Source organism: Podarcis cretensis (genome assembly GCF_951804945.1).
Source record: "Podarcis cretensis genome assembly, chromosome: 7".
Classification (NCBI taxonomy): Eukaryota; Metazoa; Chordata; class Lepidosauria; order Squamata; family Lacertidae; genus Podarcis; species Podarcis cretensis.
The window spans coordinates 29537515-29562117 of NC_137176.1; the positions used below are offsets into that span (position 1 = coordinate 29537515).

Here is a 24603-nt window from a genome sequence, read left to right on the forward strand (position 1 = left end):
AAATGTAAATCCTGAAAACATTCTCAAGCAGCTTCCAAACTGATGCTGTTTCCAGGTAGGATTTTATCAGAGGAAAGTAAATTCAGGCCATGCAATTTGAGTTGATTGGGAGCTCTTGTGCAACAAACCCACTTCCCCAAAAATAGATTCAGATTTTTGCCATAAGTGATGGAATTGCATTGAAAAGTGTAGGATAACACTTGCTGGACACAACATTGTCTAACTCCCCACGAACGAATTGGGATGAATGCTCACTAAACAGCTAGCATCACCCAGCCTCGCTGTAAACAAATCAGGATGAATTATTAATCAGCAGGTTCTCTGGAAGGGGTCATCATTAGACCATTTTAATTCTATTTTATTTCTGAATGAAATATATAAAAAAATTAAAAAAGGTCCAGTAGCACCTTAGAGACCAACTAAGTTTGTTCTTGGTTTAATCATTCATTATTTCTGAATGTTTTCAATTGCGGATATTGCAGAAATGCCTAAAATATTGACAGGGCAGTTATCAGAAATCATTTGATAGCAATACTGATGAACAGACATTTTGTTTCACCTCTAAATGGGACATTATGTTGCTTCTCTTCCCTTCCCCCTGCCTCTTTCAGTCAAAAGAACCTAAAACAGCAGCTTCAAAGTGCTTGGTGCAAGCAGGAGCTGCCTTCCCTTTCAAGAAATTGTCCACATGTGCAAGGGGCATGGAAGTGTGTGGCTTAATTATTCCATGGCATTGAAAAAAGAAGCTCTCTTACACCCAGTCAGACAATTGGTCCATCTAACGCAGGCTTCCTCAATCTCGGCCCTCCAGATGTTTTGAGGCTACAATTCCCATCATTCCTGACCACTGGTCCTGCTAGCTAGGGATCATGGGAGTTGTAGGCCAAAACATCTGGAGGGGTGAGGTTGAGGAAGCCTGATCTAGCTCAATAATGTCTGCATTGACTGACAGCAGTTCTCTGGGGCTTCAGAAGGGCAACATTGAAGATGCGGGGGATTAAATCTAGGGCCCCCTGCATGCAAAACAGGTGTGCTACCACTAAGCTACTGTACATTGACAGAGGTGTACCTAGGTATCATGGACTGGTTGGATGCAGAGGAATAGTGGGAGGAACCAGCAGGGGAACCCCCAAGGGAAGAAGGCTCAGAGCCTTCTGGTGGTGGGATGACAATGAGTGGTCAGAGGGAGAAGACTGGGAAGAGGGTGTGTTGGAACCTGAGGAGGTAACAGGGCTTAGTGACTGAGGGAAGCCTGTGGCAGGGGGAGTCCAGAATCAGAAGCAGGAGAGGGGGATGCCAAAAGGCAGAGATGAGTCTGGCTGGTGAAAAAGTATGTGTGTCTCCCTCTCCTGCTGTGACAAGCTCCCCTCCTCCTTAGTCTCCCAGACTCAGAAGAGGCATGCAGGGAGTGGAAGAGGTGAGCTTCATGCAGGAGCAGTCTCAGATTGCTTGGGGTAAACCCTGGAGAGGCAGGTACATAGATTTCTGTGAGGAGGTGGGGACCTTTACTCTCACCTGCCAGAAGTGAGCTGCTGTACTCCTTAGGCCTGACAGATTCGGGGGGGGGGTTGCTAATAAAGAGTTAACTCCAACGTGCTTAGTTTGATTACGGTGGTACCTCTAGTTGCGAACACCTCTGGATACGAATGCTTCGGGCTACGCACATGGCAAACCCGGAAGTAACAGAAAGGTTTCCGCCACATGCTCAGAAGTGGGCTATCGCTGCGCGTGCATGTGCAGAACAGGCACCTCTGGATGCAAATGTTTCGGGGTAAGAATGGACCCCTGGAACAAATTAAATTCGTATCCAGAGGTATCACTGTACTGCTGGCTTGCTTCTGTCACTAGGCTCCCTCCTCCCAGCAGAGGAGTGGCCCGGGGAGATTGCAGACAGGCTCCTAACCACTTCAAGCCAGAGTGAAGAAGCACAATTTTTGTCCATCCCCCCTAGCCCTCGGGTCTGCACCCTTGGTGGAGGCTAATCTACCCAACCCCTAGGTACCCCCTACACACTGAAGCTCCCTCATTGAGCTTTAGATTCCAGCCATTTGACAGAGCAGCAGAAACAGCATTTTCCGATAATCAAATGGTTATACTCGCATTGCTTCAGTTGGGGGGTGGGAAATGCAACTAAGCACTGATAACAGGGGAGAACAACATTTCAAGGTTCCTTTCTTTTCAAAGTGTATACACAGTGTCACTCCTGTGTATAGGCTTACATTACATGAATGGTTTGTGAACGCTTAAGATGAAACAGAAGCACCCGCTGAACAATGCCATAACCCTATAGCAGCTGCTCCTAAGCCATTGACAGGATCGAGTTTCATTTAAACCAGATTTACCATTTTTCAATAAATAACCCATGGGGAAGTTAAAAACATTAGTTATCAAATTACTGACAGAATATGCCCCTTATCAAGGCATTTGGCTACTTGGGTCCCAGACACATGCATGCAACAAGTTCCATTTAAACTCGCCATGTGCTTCTTTGTTGATTTCAACAGAGTAATGGATTGCACATTCCCTCTTCTCAAATAAAGTTAGCAAAGATATTTCCTTATATTTCTGGGAGTAGGGGGGGGAGGAGATAAGAAGAGGTAGTGGGCTCATTCTAAGCACGTGCTCCACCACTCAGAACTATCATCTCTCCCCTAGTTCATCTTTCTTGTCTGTCTTACTAATTTCTCCTATGTAGTTACAGAAACCTGGATTAAATTAGCCTGAAGTATTTTTTTAACCCCAAATCCCAGTTTATGCTCCATTTATTCATGTTCAAAAGTCTCCTCAAATTATGCACCAGCAACTGAGAATAAAGACATGCAATTCCTTCCTTGCGTTGTACTGAATAGCGCTGCGTTTAATTGAATTAAAAGATATTGAGCTAAGAATCATCTCCTGATACTATTTCCAAAATCAACAGCTTTATATTAATTTTGTTGTCATAATATATTTTACTTCCCCATATGCCGCTGCATTACAACATGGAAATGCTCAGGAGAGAGAATGAGGTCTATTTGAATATTTCAAATTAGCAGGTTCAGTTTGGGGATTTTTCTATAAAGTGTGCCACCAAGAAGTCCAACTTGCTCTTGGGTTTTTTGTGGCTAAAAGAGAGATAAACCTATACTTTTTTTCTTTGTTTTCTTTCTCCCCCACCCCCAAGGAGCTGAACTTCAGAGAGTACTGCACAAAGCCCATTATTTTTACAGTCCCAAAATGACAAAGCCCCAACACACATAATGATGTGATTTTTTGAACATCTGCCATACAATTAGATCAGCATCTACCAAGTCCCAAAACTATATAGCATAACAATACAATCAAATTTCAATATTACTGAATTTGTGGCCAATTGTTCCTTGTCAATAAAATCTTCATTTTAATGCTTCTAAAAATCATCTTTGTGGGACCATATTCTTCGTAAGTCAAGTGCAAACGAACAAAAACAAACAAGATGAGGTAGCTATAATTTCCATGAACATAGCACTAAGGGATTATCAAACAAAGCTCTGTCCAGACCTTATTGCATGTGGGGAATGCTAAAGAATAAGATGGAAGAAAAAGGCAAATGAAAAAGAAGAAGTAAGCATGGGTTTGAATTCAAACATGAATTCAATTCACTAAATATATCCATGCATATAGGATGGAAGGGCAGCTTGGGTGGCAGTTGTCCAGGATTTTAGGTAGGGGCCTTCCCAGTGCTATCTTCAGGTGCCAGGGATGAAATCTGAGACCTTCTACACACAAAGCTGACTGAGGTACATATTCAGTATGGTAATTTAATTCACTGAAATTGTAAATGCTTGTAGGCATTACTATGTGTTGAAATTTGATTGGTTGGTAACTGAATCCCAGAGAGTTCTCTAGTAGTTCTCCTGTGACTCGCTAATGTTGGTCACTTGGGAGGTATCTAGTGAAGGAGAGACTCCATTTTATGTGAAGCAAGATGGCTGTGTTTTATAATCCACTGTGAAGGTGAAAGTGGAAATCTCTCATAGGAGCTGCAAGGTGTGGCCTAACTGAGATACAGAAGGCACTGAAAAGGGAGGAAAATACAGTTGTTTGGAAGTTTTGAGGTTGGAAGAAGAGACTGTAAGCCCACACTTGGGTAAGCATATGACTGTAAATTGTTGTTTGTTGATGTTTAGTCATGTCCGACTCTTCGTGACCCCATCGACCAGAGCACGCCAGGCACTCCTGTCTTCCACTGCCTCCCACAGTTTGGTCAAATAAATAATGTCTGTAAATATTATGTTTCAATTCATCAATTCATCTACAAGTAAAGTTTTTGAATGTTAAAGTCTGGACATCGGTTTGATTTCCAAAGAAGGGTGTCCATCATATATATGATTTGAGCTTCTTAGCTACGATTTTGCTACCCTTACTTCAACAGTACAACCCTCCCTTGTTGCAGAAGACTCTCCCACATCACATCTAGTTCAACTCTGACACAGCTGCAGGTGCAGAAACATTCTCAAGACCATCATGGCATAAGAGCCAACCCTCTTCTCAGCAGCAGGGACAAATGCCTCATAGGTCCCAACATTGCTTTGCTTTATTCTCACAAAGTATTGGGTCATTAAAGCAGAATTTGTTGTAATCTCACAGGCAGTGCAATGGAAATGGGCAAGAGCACCATAAAAATACAACCCCTTGTCTTTTTTAGATAAAGGAAAATAATTGTTGCATCCTGTGTGCTTTAGCCTCCACATCTGGTGGCAATTGCCTTGCCCTCAAAACATCTGCTGCCAATATTTTTGTCTCTCTTCTATGACCAGCAGGGAGTAGCATTGCAAGGCATGGCTATTGTTAACCCTGACTGCATTATGGCCTTCATATCACTGGCCTCGGTTTCTCCTGAACTTTTATATCTAGGTGCTAGCCCGGCCTCACTGGAAAGGAGGAGACAGGAACAAGTGGGAAAAGAACAAAGATCAAAGTATGTTTTTATTTCTAACTAGAGCATGAGTTACATATGCAATATGTTAAAAGTTTGAAGATCTCTCAAAGGTTGAGAATTCAGTTCTATTAATCATCTACTTCTATATTTCTTTGGCTGCTATTTCTTGGATCAGTGATATAAATGGTCCCACCAGAGGTTATGCACTGAATAGGTTATTATTGATAAATTCGTTCTCTGGCTTAGGTATATTTGGTCAAAGAGGCTAGTTATTGTAAGTTATTATGTCCTTCAGATGCTTTGTACCTGCTGCTAAGGATTAGAATCTGAGAGAGGGGATGAATAAGAAGAAGAATGACATCACAACACTATGTGATGTTTGCTTTGGCCATGTGACATCACTGAGGGTAAGTGGGGGCAACGTTTTCCTGAGACCTGAATTTCTTGCCAAAAAGTAGAGTCATTTTTCGACACTGAAGAAACTGCAAAAGGGAGAACCGAATTCTACTTAATACTCATGACATTCTGAATATTGAAAAAAAAAACAAAGCTTGAAGTAGAGGTAAATATTTTTGCTTCATGTAATTTTATAGATTTCCTAAATAAACTCTAGTCTGTCAGGAGTAATATTGTACTTCACCAGAACAAAATGTGAAACTGGTCATCACTCCACCCACAAATGGTTATATTCAGGAGAAAAGCAGTCTTTACAACACAATCCTATGCATGTCTACTCAGAGGTAAATCCCTCTGAGTTTAATGGGGCTTACTCCAAGGTAAGTGAATCTAGGACTGCAGCCTAAGTATTTCTGAGTTTTAAAAGTCCTTCCTATCTTTTCTTTACATTTCAAACGCTTCGTTTCAGTTGTGCTAAACATTTCCTTCACCCATATTGTGTAAGCTGTGTTAGAGTATAGTGCTGGAATATGAATAATAATAATAATAATAAACCTCTAGCTTAACTAATAAGACTTCATTGTGCTGCTATTAAAGCATCTTAGCTTCTAGTTAGATGCTGACATAGAGAAAATAGAGGCTCATGAAATGTTGGTCTCATCATATTTTAAGAATTAATACCTTGGGTCATGGTAATCAGTTTCTGATATATGTAGCTTTCACAGAGTACTTCAGGGGGGAAATTGTGGGTGTGACTAATAATGACATGGATTTGAACTATATTTCTCATACTGATCTAATTCTGAGCATAACCGAGGACCTGTACCATGATATGGATTTAAAGAGCCTTACATTCAAAAAAATAAATTTACCTTTTGCAGTGAAATTGATCAGGCTTCTCTCCAACTCCTTCCTAGGCCAAAAAACTTTATTCTTTTGGTAGCTATAATTTAAAATGAGTGCCAGCACCAGCTCAATGACTGGATGATAAGTGTCTTGAAACTTCAAGAGAAGCCACTAAATTTTTCACAGCATTTGGGTTTCATTTTCAGTATAATAAAAATATGGTGCCCTTTTAATAATGAATAATAGATTCCTCCCACAGTTTGATTTACATGCATGGATTAAATGTCATGTTTGAAAAGTTGCCGTTTTATTCACCCTGGATTTCCCTTAAGTAAAGCAAAAATGGTGCACTGCTACACTTAGAGCACTGCTACCTTGCCATATTGGCACATTAATATTAACTCCCGTGATATACCTTTAAAAAATCTAAAGATATATAAATCCCTTCCCATCAGTGGCTGCGAACTTTATAGGCATATGAAATGGCCTGTGCTGTGAACATGTTATAGGTTTTCAAAGAGAAGATAGCAATGGACAGCTGCCATTGTCTGTGATACACCGTCTATTCTTCTTGTCCAAAAAATATGCTATTAAAAAATTGGCACCCTGATGTATATTATGGACCATGGTGTATATTATAGCATTTGCCACCTATACACTACACCAAATACAATATTACCAATAAAGGTAAAGGTAAAGGTACCCCTGCCCGTACGGGCCAGTCTTGACAGACTCTGGGGTTGTGCGCCCATCTCACTTAAGAGGCCAGGGGCCAGCGCTGTCCGGAGACACTTCCGGGTCACGTGGCCATGTGTTTTATTGTTATTTTGCATTTTTATTGGCTATATATTGGATATTGGATTTTTTTATTTAAAAAATGTTGTATACCTCCTTGGGCTATTTTTAGGACAGGTGACTAAGAACTTTTATGAATCAGTAAATATACCACCCCCACCACTCCGAGCAGTCAGTTAACTAACAAGCATAATAATCACTTCTTGGTGTTAAACCAAATGTTAGGCCCATAATCAGAATGAATAAATATATCTCAGACTTGTTTAGTTTATGACAATCAATCCAACCAAGTCTAATAATAGTGCCCTGCATTATTAGTAAAGCTGGGCTGCTTATGAACCAAAACCACAACATATATATATATGGATATATATATTGTTAATTTAACTGACTTCACAGTATGCAACAGTGCATTGAATTGGATTTCCATTTACTAGAATATGGCCAATTAGCAGGCTCTTCTGTGACATCACCACTTCCAAGCTAGACCCTGGAATTGCTAAAACAAGCACCCAAAAGAATGGCAATCACTTCGGCTATTTTAAACTCAGGCATAGGCAAACTCGGCCCTCCAGATGTTTTGGGACTACAACTCCCATCATCCCTAGCTAACAGGACCAGCGGTCAGAGATGATGGGAATTGTAGTTTCAAAACATCTGGAGCGCTGAGTTTGCCTATGACTGATTTTAGAGAACTGTATATTTTGGAGTAGTTGTCATGGGTATCTACTGTTGGGTAGTTGTTTCTATGTTCCTAACTGTCTGGGAACTTCTTTTATACATACTTTTGCTAAGTTTGAGAAAGGATGAATGGGTATGGTAAACCACAGAACATCAACCTATGAAAGAGCTATAATGCTGTATGGTAGGTGTGGCTGGAATTGGGGGACACACCCTCTTCCATTGGATTTTTAAAAAATCTCTTTCCATTAGCATATGAGAACAGTCTCTTGCTTCCCTCTTCTCCCATGATTGGGTCTTCATAAACCCTCTCCCAGGAAGTGAACTGCCACAATGATTCATCACATGCATGTGCACCTTGGGCAGATCTACACATGGGGGGTGGGGGAAATATGCTATAAATAAGTCAGAAATTAAATCGTTAAAACAGAAGAATAAACGCTATGGAAAATCACTTATAATTTTATTTTGCTCTCTTGCGCCATCTGGTGTTGCATCCAAAACACTGTTTCTTGACTACTGTAGCCGAGTCCCTTGTGTGGCCATATAAAACCACAGGTTGTATGACCAAGGAAGAATCCACATGGGTTCAAAAGCATTAATCTCTTGGGAGAAGAAACTGAGTTCTGATCTCCCCCCCCCCCCACTCCCGTGAAGCTTACACCACCACAGTTGCCCCCCAAGTTCCCAATCCAACTGATCCTCCCTTGCAAGCTTTTGCGATCAACTTCAAATCAAGTTTTCCTCCCATCCCACTTATGCTATGTGCTGCTGTACATGTATGTACACCCGACATTTTACTTTAAAGACAGCCAACCGTCATGCCTTTGTAGAGGATTACAGGAAACCATTCAAACAAAACCTCGCTGCTATCACTCAAGAGTTAAGAGAACCTGACAATTTAAGCCAAGGGGATGGTGAAAGGGAGAGGGAGAAGGAAAGGAAACTAACAAGCTTAGGCAAGAAGCACTGATTAATGAACAAAAAATATTTTGGGGGAAAGGTCGGACGTTCAAGTCAGACTAGCCCCCAGGCAGTTCTAGCTTACATGACCAGCACTTTCTGTATGTAGCAGGTAACCCATGCCGACACTAACTTTGTCGACATGAGAGAACTATTATTTTTGGAAGGATGTAGCGCTCTGGAACAATATCTCTAATGTATTAGTTACAAGCATGCTGTCTTTCAACATCAGGCATGCATGTTTTATTTTTCACCTTATTTGTCTTGTACCCCAGTTTCTGCATTATAGCCAATGAAAACAAAACTCTACCCTTCACATTAGCTGTCTGGTATTTTCTCCTGTAACAAATCCCAAGGAACAAGCACTGCGTTTCACCTATCTCAGTCTTTCTGCACTTGCTGGACAGCATTTCAAAGAAGGAAAAAACTAAACTCCAATTTGCTCATGTGAACTTCATTTCTAAGGGTCAATCGTAACTTGGCAATATGAGTTTAAGCTGCAAACCAACTTTAATCCACCAAGAACAGGCATCCCAAATACATTTTGGAATATACACACATATACCTTTAGGTACAGACTACCCATGTCTCCTATCTTGTCTAAGGATTGCTTTTATGCTTTATTTTTTATTTCTTATCTATACGGCACCATCAATTTTGAGGGCTCATTACGGAACGGCACAGGCAAAAGGTACGTCCTTGTCCCAAAGAATTTGCTATTTAATAGACAAAGTACATGAGATTCTTTGTCACATGAATGTTTTTCCTGAAGTTCCTTTATTGTTGTGATTTGGTAACAGGAGGGGGAGGTGTAGGTTGATTTTGGATGAAGGGCAGTATATAAATTTAAAATAAATAAATCTGAATATTAGAGATGGATGAGAAATTCAGTTCAGTTCACATTTTAATGTGAACTTGCCTAATTTGTACTTCTGAAAACAATACATGAACCAAAATGCAGCTGTCCTTGGAGAGCCACACTTTTTCAAATTTAGCAATGCATTCCTCCAACGGAGAAAAAAAGTGTACAAAAATATGAAGCTATAAGAAACTCCCTGTTTGCACAGGGTTGCATTTCTGGCCCCCAAGCATATCGGTAGAGTGCGCATAAGCCTGCAACATCCTGTTACTCCCCCCATTTTTTAAACCCTCCGGGGCCAAAACAGTACATGCATTGGTGGTCTTGCGCCAATTGGACATGCACAAAATGGTCTCCGCCTGTATGCATAAAATACACACCCAACCCCACTATTTTATAGGGATCATAGCTTCAAAATGCACAATAGTTTTGCTATCCTACACTTATGGTGGGTAGAGTAATCCACTCTTTTACCATAATTTAATTATTTCAGCAAAAGTTGAAAAAGCAGAGAAATCACACAGGTAAAGATTACACATCTGAAGCACAGCAAAAAGGCTCAGGAAGAGCAAAACTCAGCAAAATCTTTAAGCGGTTTTTTAAAACCTATTTATTTTAAGCTGCTTTTCCTAATTTAGACCTTTATTTGATGAGCCTAAATTAGAGAGCTGTTTTAGAATGTATAGCTCTCTTTTTTAGCAGCTGGGATCTATACTGCTGTTTTATTTATTTTTAACTGGCCTTTCTTTTTTAAATAATTGTGTGCTGCTGTTATTTAAGTTGTCTAGATTTGTTTTGAATTGCATTGTGTTTTCAGGATACGCAAACTGCCTAGTGTAGATTGCACCAAACACTGTGGCCTATAAATGTGAATAAATAAACAGAAAGAATACAATACTTTTCACAGGGAAATGATGAAAACAAAATTTACATGCACTAAAGCTATAAAACTGTTATTACAATGAGGCCAGAAAAGCAAATTATGATCATAAGACTATCCCATTAATTCCAGTAGGTCTTACCACCAGGTAATAGCGCTCTAAGAATCGCGCTTTGGAAATGTTTGGGTACCAATATCCCCAGCAGCATCTCCTATAGCACCCAGGAAAGGTTTCAGGAAATGACCTCAAAAACTCATAGATGTGGGACTGTTTGCTCTTCCTGCTCAGTTTCTTTTTGCACTCGCTCAGTCTATCCTATACAGTGGTACCTTGGGTTAAGTACTTAATTCATTCCGGAGGTCCGTTCTTAACCTGAAACTGTTCTTAACCTGAAGCACCACTTTAGCTAACTGGGTCTCCCTCTGCCGCCATGCCGCCGCCATGCGATTTCTGTTCTCATCCTGAAGCAAAGTTCTTAACCCGGGGTACTGTTTCTGGGTTAGCGGAGTCTGTAACCTGAAGCGTCTGTAACCTGAAGCGTCTGTAACCTGAAGCGTCTCTAACCCAAGGTACCACTGTACTGAACACACACCCTGAAACTTCCCCACATTTTATTGGATGCTAGGACTGGACTAGGGCTGGGAAATATCATCTTTCAACATCGCGATATACCACCAGCCAAACATCGCGGTCTGGCGATATACCGCAATGTTGAAAAAACAAGCTTCACTGGCCTCAGCCTGCGAGGCACCGGGTGAAATTGCACATCTCTCACCATGGGAGCTGAGGCAGTTTCACATCAGCACCTAGCAGGCTGGGACAACGCAGCTTGTTTGTATGGCTCAGCTGGGGCGTGAGAGGACTCCCCATCCCCGGCAGAGCTATCCCCAGTGCTGGGGGAATCAGCTCAGGTGATGGGAGCAGCAACCACACAGTCCTGAGTCAAGCAGTTTAAAGATGCAGAGGGAGGAACAAGCTGTATCGGTGTCTCGTTGATGCAGCTTTTTCCTCCCTCTATGCAATATGATGGCAGAGTGGGATATATCACTGGTGAAACTGCCACCACTCCTGAGTCCCTCTGCCAGCAACGGTCGCTGGAGGAAGTCACTAGCAGAGGGATTCAGGAGCAGTGGCGGTTTCACCAACGATATACTACTGAGTGAAGCTGACATTGTAGCCTTATGAGGCTTTGCCCTCGGGTGGGAAAAATATTGCGCCTGGGAAAGGGAAAATGGGAGTCAACAGACACTCAAGGAATAGTTTCAGAGAAAAAGCTTTATTTCCACCATCCATGAACTGGTAGAAGGAGCAAGTGTGATAACTCAGAAAAAGCATGCACGAGTTCACAGTCATGTGCACAGAGTATATATCCCCTTCCAGTTCCCTCCCCTTTTCTCCTCCCTCAGGAGTCCTGCCCATGAGTTCCTCTGAGCATGAACAGAAAGCTGTCTTGGGACTATTGTGGACTCTTCCCAGGAAAGGGGGGGTGAGAAGCCAAGGGGTCGAGGAGCCCTGTGGTTCAGCATGTCCAAGATGTTGCAACCGAATGAGATAAGATTCGTTTCTCAGGCCTGCTTTGAACAGAGCCTATTCATTAGCTTTTTGAAGCCTTCTTGTACTGATAAAAAGTAACGGTTTTGCCTATGTACCAGCATCTTGTGAGAATCCACAGAAAAGCTGTAGCTGTGGATTTTAGGAGAGAGAAAGGGAATTTTGGACAGTTTTGAGGCCTGGGGGTGATTATTGAAGCCTGGTGTGATTTCAGACAGGATTTGGGTATCCTGTCCCTTCAACATCACAGTCTGCTCCTCATACTGGTTGTGGGTTATATATAGATATATCAGGCTGGGCCTTGACTAGACACCTTTACTCCATCCTAAACAAAGGAGCTTTTTTCTATAAGTGAGTGCAACAGTCGCTGTTATAGGTGCCTTTTCCCCATTGATGTGGTAGTCATGCCTGTACCATTCTGTGGCCTTGACTTTTATTGCTTTTAGATGTGGCAGCCATCTTTGTTAAATCCCCAACTCCCGGCAGCCATTTTATGACTGACATCTATGGCACTTTCTCAAAAATTCAATTTGCCCACTGGCCCAAAAGGGTTGGCTATCCCCAGCCTATGGGAAGCCCAAAATAAGGCATGAAGTCAGTATCTCCCTTGACCTTTTCCATAAAATACAGTGGTACTTTGGGTTAAGAACTTAATTCGTTCCGGGGGTCCGTTCTTAACCTGAGACTGTTCTTAACCTGAGGTACCACTTTAACTAATGGGGCCTCCCGCTGCCGCCGTGTGATTTCTGTTCTCATCCTGAAGCAAAGTTCTTAACCTGAGGTACTATTTCTGGGTTAGCGGAGTCTATAATCTGAAGCATCTGTAACCTAAAGCGTCTGTAACCCGAGGTACCACTGTAGACTTAACAGCGCTTTTTTTCAGCCTGGAACATGCTGGAACTCAGTACCGGCACATCTCACATGGGTGCCACTGCCACTGCCACTGCCACCTCTTTTTCTAGAAAAATAGCCCTGGACATAAATATTATTAAGTATGAGTAGAACCATTGCGTGCAGCATATTTCCATTCAAAAGATATGCAGGGCCCAATCTGGACCTGATCACTGCTTGCATGCATTTTAAAATGAAATGCAATGGAAGATGCATGCATGTGTCCTTCATATCTGACAGGACGTGTGAGTAAATGTCATTAATCCTTCAAAGGATGGGTACAGGTCTTATGGCACAAAATCATAAAATGTATCAATGCATCAGCTCACAGTGGCTGTTCTGCTCTCCTCTGTGATCAACCGACGAGCAACGGTTATTCCAGATGTGAGGAACCACTGACCTTCCAGATGTTGTTGGACTACAACATCAGGGACAATGGTCAGGCATGATAGAAGTTGTAGTCCAACAACATCTGGAGGGTCACATATTCCCTAGCCATGAATTTATTCACTAAAGCACTGTATATGGCTTTAAATACCACAGCAATCACACAAAGCTCTTTCCGCAGGAATCAAAATCATTCAGGAGCAGTGAGGAAGCTCATGCTTATCAGACAAATTTCTTCCAAATCAAATGATTCAACCAGTTGCAGACATTTGTCTCAATGCCGCCAGAGCAAATGACACATAACAATTCTGCCCCATGCAGCATTCAACAGGGTTCGGAATATCTATGTACACTTCAGTCGCAAAACAGAGCCTCAAGTGTGCTTGGGCTTATTCCAAAATAATCCAAATGCTGCTTTTTTAGCAAATGGAGGTCAATGAAGCTCAAAACTCAGACAAGGATTTGAGCATTCATGTGTTTATATACACCCACTTGTTCATTTATTATTCTAAAGCTACTTTACCCAAATCGAATTACATAGCTGACAAGCTGCATAGATAAGAAAAATGCAGACGAAATCTAAACTCGGCTGACAATGCTGCATGATATAGTACATTATATCATTTGGCATTTTTCAAATGAGTGGAGGAGGTTGCATTGGGGTGGATGGGGCAGGAAAGATGAGCCTGCACCTTTAACAGGAACATAAAGGAATGTATTCAATATACAGTGGTACCTCGGGTTAAGAACTTAATTCGTTCTGGAGGTCTGTTCTTAACCTGAAACTGTTCTTAACCTAAAGCACCACTTTAGCTAATGGGGCCTCCTGCTGCCACTGCGCCACCAGCGTGCGATTTCTGTTCTCATCCTGAAGCAAAGTTCTTAAGCCGAGGTAATATTTCTGGGTTAGCGGAGTCTGTAACCTGAAGCTTCTGTAACCCGAGGTACCACTGTACGTATATGTAATATGTAGAATATTTTCTAAATGCTCAACCATCAAAGCAAAAGAGAGCATATTGAAGAAACTTTGCTTACTGTGTGTACACTTTGGTCCAAACAGATCTCCACATCATAGAAGTTCCCATGGTGTCTGACGGGCAGTGTGGTTCCAGCCCACTGCTGACCCTCTGCTTTAGACCAGTCAAGCACTTTACCACCAAGCTGTCCGCGGAGGGAAACCTTGAGAACGTAGCTGCCTTGTGGCACTTTGTCTTTAACACCACGTAAGCATTTCAGCTGGATCTGAATGGGCTGAGGTTTTTGAGACCAGTCAATCTAATGGAAGAATAGATGGGTGTTAGTGGGGAGAAAATAGAAGAGGAAGACACTTGGCTTGCAATAGTAAGAGCACATAATCAAAAGCGATCTGGTTCCAGTCAAGGCAGTGCCTGTTCTTCCCATGGCCTTACCAGGTTTTATATGAGCAATGAGCTGCACATTCTTATGAATGCCCTTCAGAACTTCTGGGGGATTCAAATGCATGTGCCCAGTGCATGTAGGGATGTTGAAGACTTGCGTGTGCAAGTTCAAGCCCTCCGCACTTGAAGCCACCATATCTTCTTGTGAGCATTTGAACAGTCAGCAAACTCTGCCTTCACAGGTAAGGAATTCTAGATGATTTGTTGTATCTCCTCGTTCACTGCTTTGGACCATTCATACACCGTGGTGTTTTTCTGTAGAACTACAAATTCCATCTCCTAAAAGGAAACAATGTTGACCTGTCTCTTACACAATCATTTCACTGATCCTGAAATTAAAAGGTTGGGTCAAGAGGCACCTTAATCTTGCAGGGGATTTGCGCGTTGATTATGGCCCCTGGTTTGTGTTATGGGGTCAGGTTTGTACACCACTGTGCCACCCGTCCCTGATAACATGCAGTTGCGGGAGGGTGAAATGATATCAACACATCTGCATTTCTCCACTACCCACAAGCAATGGGCAACAGCACGCTTTTCCTGACATGAAGGCATACTGCTGGCTGCTTTTCACAATTTGTTCTACAGCCATGATGGCTAGAAGTGGGGGGAGTTTCAAGAAAGCCCTGCGGTCACACTGAATTTCTCACACCTCATTCCCTTTGAATAGGCAGCAGGCAGGTGTGCCTCCAGTAGGTTCCCAGCAACCTGCTGCATGCCTTCATGCCGGACATTCAAGAAGAGGAAGGGGAGGGCTTGGACCAATCCAGGACCCATTGGATCCTGAGCTGGCCTAATGCCATCACATGGTGGCAACCAACTACAATGGCAGGTGCAGCAATCTGCCTTCTGCACATGAACTCTCCTGACCAGGAGGCTCAGTGAGGCTATGGATGAGGCAGCGGCCCCACTATTAAGTTCACGGGGTAGCAGCTGGGGTTAGGACTGCACCACAAATCACCACAGTAGCGATTTGGAGTGTTTCCTTGCTCATTTCAAGGTAAAGCAACCAATTGTGAGAGAAGGTACCTCATAGTACGCAGCATATTATTTTAATATGCTTTGCTTGCCAAAGTGTTTCAAAGCCTCATGAGCCAAGCCCACAGTGACCAATAATCTCCCTCCCTTTTTTTTTTTTTTAATCCGACCTTGGATTTATATTGGAAGAGACAACATATTTCCATATAGATAGAAAGCTTGTGGAGTTTAAATTAAGCAGTTAAATAAACACTTGAAGCAGTTAAACCTCTTCAGGGTTTTTTGTTTTGTTTTTCTCAACACAAACCGTACTTAACAAACTAATCTGAATGACAATTATTTTCATTTAAATGAGGGAAAAAAATTAATTAACAATGGAGATTTAACCTTAATATTTTTACTATATATATAAATATATAGACACACACACACACGAGAAAAATTAACATCATGTGAATGAAGAAATAAGACAATCTTTCTAAAACCTCAAGGCAGGATTACTGATGCAGGCAGTCTGAGTTATTAAACACATTCTAAATTAAACGCCTCTATGAATTTTATACTGAAATATATTTTGATAGTTTTGCATGCCAAATGTGACATTTTATATTTCAGATTCATCTTCTGTAGTAATTTTGGAAATGTCATACAAACAGATTTTGTCATTTACCAATGGAATTACTATGCATGGCCAGTTAGCCTTCTCTCTTTCTGGCTCTCCTAGTTGTTTCAAGTCAGCAAGCCATAAAAAATCTTTATCTCTCTGAAACACAGCAATTTGGAAGATAATCGAATAGTGACTGGGGGGCAAAAACGCCAGTCTGAGGAATTATACCACAATCTCTCTTGCATTTACAACCTTCCCTCAAAGCGAGTGTCAGTTGAGTAGGAAAAGGAGATAGGAGATTCATCATATCTCAAGCTTGTCTCATTTACATGGTGGCAACGCCGCCTCCCCTCATCTCCCCCAGAAAGACTTTGCTTGGCCAGTGCCAAGGAAGTGTTTTGAAGATTCATCATTAATGCTTTTAGACATTCCATTTAAGCATACAGTTGCATCTGCTGGGATGCATACGTTTAAGCCTGATGAAAAACTAATATGTTTATTTTTTAAAAATGGGAAGGGAAGGGATTTCATACGAGGGAGTCAATATAATTGATCTAGTCAGTTTGCAATTTACATTAGGAAAAAGAGTACACACACACACACACACACACACACACACACGACTCACCTCCCAGCAAAGACCTGCTGCTCCATGAGATCCATTATTCAGTCCTGCAAGGTTCCTAGACTTGGCTGCAGTCCCTTCATACGGTGCTGCTTTCAATGCCCGACTTTCTTCCATGCTTCAGCGGCAAAGGGAAAGTGAGGGTAGGAAATTTAATAAAATGCATAAATTAAAGAAAGTGTTGACCCTTGAAACCTACATGCATTTTAATGCATTCCTTAAATACGTTACAAAGAATGCAGCAATGAAGGGGGTATTACTGCTCAGGGCAGATGGATATTTAGCTTTTGACAAGTGGAGAAGGAATAAAATGGGATAACTCTGGTAATGACACAACTTCCATTTGTCAGTCTAGACTGGTGCCAAAAACACAATGGGCCACAATCCAGCAAGCACTTTAAGCATATATTTACTGGCCCATGGCCATGAGGTTTCGCTCATAGGACCCAGGGAGCCAAAACAGGCTTGTGCAGCAGACAGAGCAGGAAATTGGTGCTGGAGCGACAGCAGAGCATGGACAGAGAAACCACCAGTGAACTGGTGCTACGGCAACATCACAACTTGGAAAGAGAAGCCACCAGTGAACTGGTGCTGGAACAACAGCACAGCATGAATGGAGATACCACCCACATGTGCGTAGAAACAGGCCAGCTATCTTCACGGCCAGAGTGTGACCATCCACTTCCGTTGAGAAGAAGTAGCTTCAAACTATGAAGCACTTCTTCTCATGCCATAGATACTTGATGTATGGTGGTGGTGGAGGAGGGGGCATAGAGAAGGAGGTTAAGAATATTTGAAAGGATTCTGAAATGAACCCTCCGTGTTCTGGAGCTGTTTACCTCTGGATATCAGTCACCAAGATCAAACAAGAGGGGTGTGGGATGTAATCATCTGGAGCAGTCAAGTACACCATTTCCTGTTTGCCTAGAGTGAACATGCATGGGGAATGTTGGTCCATCCAGTTGAACTGCCTGTTACACCTGGCTGGAGCATCCTTCCTTTTGCATGTGACAAGTAGGTGGGTATGATCTTTCCAGACCTGGTAAAGGCCAAGTCACATAGCCACCTTCCTTCTTTTTCATCCTACCTGCTTCCTGCTTCACTTGGACTGCACTGGTTATCTCCCATATGGGGTAAACCTGTTTGTACATATTTGTAACTTTAAGCCTAAAGCCTGCCTTCAGAGATCACACTGTGCTCTGCCTGATGGCAAGTAAAACTACTTTTTGTTACTTATGAATAAGACTGTTCTGTCTTTATTCTTTTAGGAGGGATTCAAGGGGTCTTACCAGGAGTCTTGAGAGACTCACATGAGTCTGCAACCAGCTTTCTTGCTGTGTAAAAGAGGGAATGCACTCTGCTGTGTGAAGAAACTTGCTAGCGTGAGTTAGGAAGGATAATATTAATCAATATATCCTCTCCTGTTACCCACAACATTCCCACAAGGGGAAGGACATCACCTTTTAGAGAGAGAGACAGCAAGAGTATAGTCTGCTATTTAAATTTTTTTTTACAGAGAGTGGTGACTTTGTCCAGTTTCAGACAATTTCTCATCCAAACTATTGCTGGAAACCTGTCACCTGCAAACCTACAATATATATTCCTATAACCAGTTACTTGGAAGATTGTGAAGCCTCACACTCAACCTAGTTTGACCAAGAAGGGCTGGCTTACTTACTTACTTACTTACTTACTTACTTACTTTATTTATGATTGTGAATCATCTCCAAAGACTAATAATGAACAAGGGGAGATTTTGCAGCCTTTTTTTCTGCACACAGACTCAACTAAAAAAGCTTCCCTAAAGCTGGCACAAGATAAACAAAGTATCTGTGTTCCTAAAATCAGTCTGTGGCCTGGTTGTAGAGGAAAGTTTTTGCTAAAGATGTATAATGATGGCGCCAGGCAGAAAAGGCCCATTCTCATGTTGCCACCCTCCATCTTTCACAGAAAGAGCACATGAAGAAGGGCTTCAGATGATTATCGCAGGGTCTGGGTCAGTTCATATGAGGTGAGGCAGTCCTTGAGGGATTGTGGTCTGTAACCATTTAAAGCTTTATGGATCGAAACCAGCACTTTTAACTGGGCCTGGAAACTAATTGGCAGCCAGTGTAGTTGGGCCAGGTTTAGCACTATATGCTCAAATTGCCTTACCCCAATGAGCAACCTGGCAGCTGAATTCTGTACCAGCTGAAGTTTCCGAATTGTCTTCAGAGGCAGCCCCATGTTTAATATATTGCAGTAATCTAACCTCTAGGTTAGATGAAACATGACCTCAGAAGAAGCTGCCTGGTATATCACAAGTACATATTCTAAAAGTAAGCATTTACAAATGTAATAGTAAAGTGTGCCTCAAATTTTAATTGCAGGGGATGGAGAGAGAAAATGCTTCAGCCATCAGGAGTATGGGAAACACAGTCCTAAATAAACACCTCAGGATTTTTCGGCATCCCTTTCTCGCTTGACCTGAAGGTTAGACAAAGCTTAACCTAATTTGCCCTAAAAGTGGAATTGAGTCAACTTGTATTGTGAACTTTACTATTTAAAAGAGAAAATCTCTTTTCCTAGGAAGAATGGTCTGTTTGAAACTTTGTACTTATTTAGTTTCCTCATGATGGAAATTATTTCACTTAATTTGGTTAGAGCTACATTGACACAGGGGTTCATTAGGACACCCATTTGCTTGCAATTCAATTTAAAATTAAATACACTTTGTTGTGGATTTTATTACTTTTAAACTACTGTATCTATTGCCTTTATTAGCAGCTAATACACAATTATGAAGGTAAACAGTTTTCATTACACTGTTTGATCTCTTTTAGGGGTGCAACATTTTTCTCCTTTTTCTTTCACATAGCCAGAAGTTGAATTCTGGTTAGTAGCAATCAATTTAGCCTCTTTTCCTACCGATGAAACCTCATACGCATTTTGAATTGCCGTAGTAATACATTTTGGCTATCTTCTCAAATTTTGCCAGTTCTATTATTGGAAAGACAATTACAGGGTCAGCATACCTGGTTATCTTTCAGCTGTAGGTTAAATGAGGGTTATGATAATGCAGATTTGGATTTAAGTATTTGCCTCCCCACTTTTTGTTTGCTGAGGGTTAACTAAGTTGCAGAACTGGCTTTCTCATCAGTAGGTGTCACTATAGTACTATTTGCACAGCTAAGAGCACCATGCTAGAGCACTGAGTGGCAAAAATAAAGGAGGAGACAGCCCAGGAATGCAGGTGGTCTTCCACTCATCTCTCTGGTAAAGAGTGAAGAAACCTATCCATCTGTGGTACTAGACTGCTTATTTTATATAAAAAGGCAACCATTGCTATTAATTGTTTTGTTAAGTTGCTCTGTCTTGTCCAAGGTAACCCAAAGCGACTTACAACAATTATGGGGAAGACAGGCTAGATAAAGGAGGTAAGGTTACCTACTGTTCTGAAACATAGTAGAAGATATTTTCTAATTTTGAACACAAAAGTATCTAAGGCCCATAAGGAATGCAAAAAATGTACCCAGCCATTTAGGTTTCTCTAAATGAGACGCTGCTGCTGCTGCTGCTATGTTGTTCTAGCTGAATTCACAATCACAGAATCATCTGGAGAGTAATTCCTTACCCTAAGAAACCTTGTCCCATTCCTAATTGGATTGTGCTCTCCAATTCATTAAGCACCGCAAGTACAGGAGAGAGATGAGTATACTGCAGCATGCTAGTTTAGGTGGGAAAGATGAGGCTTTTGACATGGTAATACAGAACAAAACCCCTAAAGCAAGTGGTATGTTTAATAATGAAAACCCTAATCTTTCAAAGAAGCAAGCCATGTCACACCTTCTATATTCCTCAGTATCAGCAGCCACCCCTATACCAGTAGAGCCACACTTCTGGTACCAGTTACACAGCAGATAATCAGGATGGAGATGGGGCAGGGCTGCGCTGGAGTCAAGACTGCCCAGAGACTGCATGGATGGATCAGTGGGAGTGTTTGATTGGTTCTGCCAATGTGTCTGTGGAACCCCAGCACAGCTTCAGCTTCGCCATGGTCCCCTCCCCGTCCCCATCCAGACAAGCTGCAGTGTCATCCAGAGATGGGAAGTGGGCCCCACAGCTCTGCCCCACCACACCAAGCATTACTGCCCTGCACTAGGGCCCATAGAAACCAGCATTACTGTTTCTCATGGTTTAAGCCACGGTCAACTGCACTCAATTTTTAACAAAAGTTAAATACTAAAGTTGATGTCAGGGGCTGGTCTGGATCGGAAGATTGGGGAATTCAATCACAGGGAGATTAGATCCTAACAGAGGAGGAGGGGGAATATTCACCCGCCAGCCCCTGCTTCCAGCGTTTCCAGAAGCAGAGAGACAGGCAGAAACAGAAGCTGCTCAGTTGAGAGAGGAGCCACCCAGATATGAGATAGTAGCTATGCAACCAGAAGGGAGGGAGCAGCTGGACGATACATCAATAGAGAGTGGGGGAGAACCCCCTCCCTCTCCCCAAACTTGGAGGTCCAAGCATGTCAGAGAACAAAGGAGACACGGGGGGGGGGAGGAACTTCCCGTTGGCGCGCTTCTTGCTGCGGAAGTGAGGAGGAGTCAGAATAAGCAACTGATATCCTTGCAGAGGGTTGCCTGTCTGTGCTTGCAACATAATGCTGTAATAAAAGGACTATAAACCTACCAAATGCTTTGTTAATTCTTATCGTTGAGCTACCAGAACAGAGAGAGGAACTCCTATACTTGACAGTTGCTAGCAAAGGCTTTACATTAATAGCACTGGTGTATATAGTAGGATTCTCAGGTAGAAAGCAATGGAAGGGGCAAAGACTTCTGTTACTAATACATACCTTCGAAAGATTTTAGGAAGCCTCCTTCTGAACTCCTCTGTGTACTGGAAAATGCCTTTATGTCTTAAACCCTACACAAAAGAACATTTGAACTTTTAGAATTCTAATAAGCATATCTTTTTAATATAACCATTTTTTTGCACATTTTCATAAAGACAATGACATAATTTTAAAAGACTATCTTACCTTCCACCTATAATATACATGTCTTTGGTATAGTTTTCTTACATACCCAAATTGGACATTATGCTAATTGTGTGTGTGCAGTTAATTTGCTAATTTGCATTATGCTAATTGTGTGTGTGCAGTTACTGAAATAGTAACTGTGACTAGGGCAGGGTGGGTGGACCAGAACTGAGACTGGCACACTGGGAAGGTTTTAACCCTGGGAGCAACCTTACACTGATTTCAAGGGAATCTTTATGGTACATATAGTATAGCTATTGCGTGATCTTAAGAATTTACACAAAAACAACACTTCTTCAGAAAAAGAAAATCAGCATGTACACATTTCTATCACTTCTCTTCAGCTAATCCCAAATTCAGTTATGTAAATTGTAATATAACACTGATCATTTCAGGGTTGGACAAGATAAAGAAGATGCAAGTAGTTTAAAAATACTAATATTTCCCTCATGAGAAAGCAATTTATGTAGTCAGAATATTCACTAGAATACAACATGCAGACTGTATATATATATATATATATATATATATATATATATATATACACAGTATATATTGCTGACGTTCTGCATCATTGTTATGTTGCTCATCAACACTTAGGAGGAAACTTTCTGAGGAAATCTCCATGCCTTCCATATAGTAATATTAACAGCATTAATATTAATAAAAGCATGCTTTGGGTACTGCATATTGAACTCTGCAATGTCTTTATAGGAAGGCATTATCTAATACAGATAGATGCTGGAGATATGATGTTGAAAATGACTGCTGAGGCATAAGATGCAAGCATATGCAGTTATTTTTTTCTTTGTGGTCTGAAGCTGTTGTCCGTATTAATTTTAAATTGGTGAAACCCTTGATATCTGAGGATGTTCGTGTATGTTGAAATTATATTCCTGTAGTATGGGGGTCAATGGAAGGATAACAGAAATGGATTTTGTGAGCCTTTGTGGTTACCAAGAGAATTTACTCTGAGCCTGGAAGGATAGACACCCACCACCTCCTTAAGATGTAGAACCCTTGCTACATTTTAATGTACTTTTTATAAACTCAACTTGGTTTGGACATTTGGCAAGAACATATCAAGCCATAAGTAGAAACTAAGATGAATGTGCTGATGACCATTTTATTATTATTAATGTGAGCTGATGGGTCCCCCCCTCTTTATTCTAATTCTTTTTAAAATACATTTGCAATAAAAAGTGGTTTTCCGCTTGCCCTACTCCTTTGCCAGGGAAAACCCACTATTTATCAGAGCAAAGGTCAATCCACAGAAAACCTGAATTGCCATTTTGCCTGCTTGAACACTAAAGAGTGATCTTTCCTTGGAGAAAGCAGCAGGACAAGGCTGTGGACTCTTCATTGGAGGTTTTTAAGTAGAGATTGGATGGCCATCTGTCCTGGAGAGTGTTATTGGGTTGTTCTTGTTTTTATTTTGATTATGTATTCTGTGTTTTTATATCATGATTTTATCCTGTGAACCGCACTTAGACCTGCAGGTACAGGGTGGTATACAAATTTAATAAGTTGTTGTTGTTGTTGTTGTTGTTGTTGTTGTTGTTGTTGTTGTTGTTTTAGTTGAGATTCCTGCATTGCAAGGGGTTGGACACGATGACGCTTAGGGTCCCTTCCAACTCTACAATTCTATGATTCTATGATAAGAGGAAGTGTAGATAAGCTCTGAGTTAAACCAAAATGGTGGATACCTCACACCATGTCTACTTAGACATTTGGCAATTCTGTGGGCTTAAACCCAGGTAATTAGGATTAGAGTGTACTCTTAGGCTGCAAACATACCTGGGCTTAAGTCTCATTGAATTGAACAGAGCTTCTCAATAACTACACTTTCAAATCATGGTGTCAAACTCATTAATGGCATGGAAGCATAATTAGAAGTATTATTTTTCACATAAATACATATTTGTTGATGTCTGTTTTATTTGTATGATATTTGTGAATAAAAAGGCAGGGTTTTGAACATGAATTCAGAGAGAAAACTACATCAAAGGGCTGGTGGAATACAGGATCTTCTCAAAACTACAAAACAAAATACAGAGGATATATCTGCCTGACTATCTGATTATCTGAATATAAAAGAGTTTGAGGATCTTTGAATACTACTGTAGAGGCAAACTCGTTTGGTTCAGGGAGAGATAAAGGCGCTAACATTATGCATCTCTGGTGTTTCCCACTGTCAAAACCAGAGCACTATATGTTTTACCACTAGCTTATTTTTAGATTGTTCTATCTTTGCATATCTTTCTATTTTAAGTGGTAGTGCTTTGTCCAAGTGGAGAAGATTACAGACAATTGGGGTAGGAGGTAGAAACCCCCAAGGTATCATGTTACGTAGCGTAATACCTTTGAGTCAGTACCTGAAGGCAAGTGACAAATCAATTAAGACTACCATAAAAAGGTAAAAACCCAATTAAATAATTATCTCTTCCACTTGCGACTATTAAGAGCTAATTAAATTCTATATGTTCTATTACATGTGGATTCAAACCCTCCCTTGCCAGTTAAGGAAAGGTATTCAATGGTTACAGATGAGACTTCATAAACATTCAAATGCCTATTGTGATAGGCTATGGCATGGGACTTTGTGGTAAAAAATAGCTTTTACTGACGGCTGCATATTTTTTTTTTAATTTTTAAATCAAACCCGCATATATCTCATGACATAAAAAGGCATTAGATGGAGAATTTATTGCTTCTATGTATTTGTTAGACTCTGTACCACAGTATCAGCATTATTATTTTTCATAACATGATGATGCTCTTGAAAAGTTTAAAGATTTTTAGTG

At 41.2% G+C, this 24603-nt stretch overlaps 1 protein-coding gene across 1 annotated transcript in view; it reads right to left on the bottom strand.

The window, feature by feature from the left end:
• The window catches only part of LOC307219525 (uncharacterized protein), a gene marked incomplete at its 5' end in the record, with an annotated part of 140584 nt that overhangs the window by 95352 nt on the left and 20629 nt on the right, over positions 1-24603 (bottom strand). The window contains 3 exons of the mRNA XM_079982785.1: positions 14305-14425; positions 16779-16893; positions 21614-21684. Of these exons, the coding sequence (XP_079838911.1) occupies positions 14305-14425; positions 16779-16893; positions 21614-21684 (307 nt within the window). The remainder of the gene's footprint in view (positions 1-14304; positions 14426-16778; positions 16894-21613; positions 21685-24603) is intronic.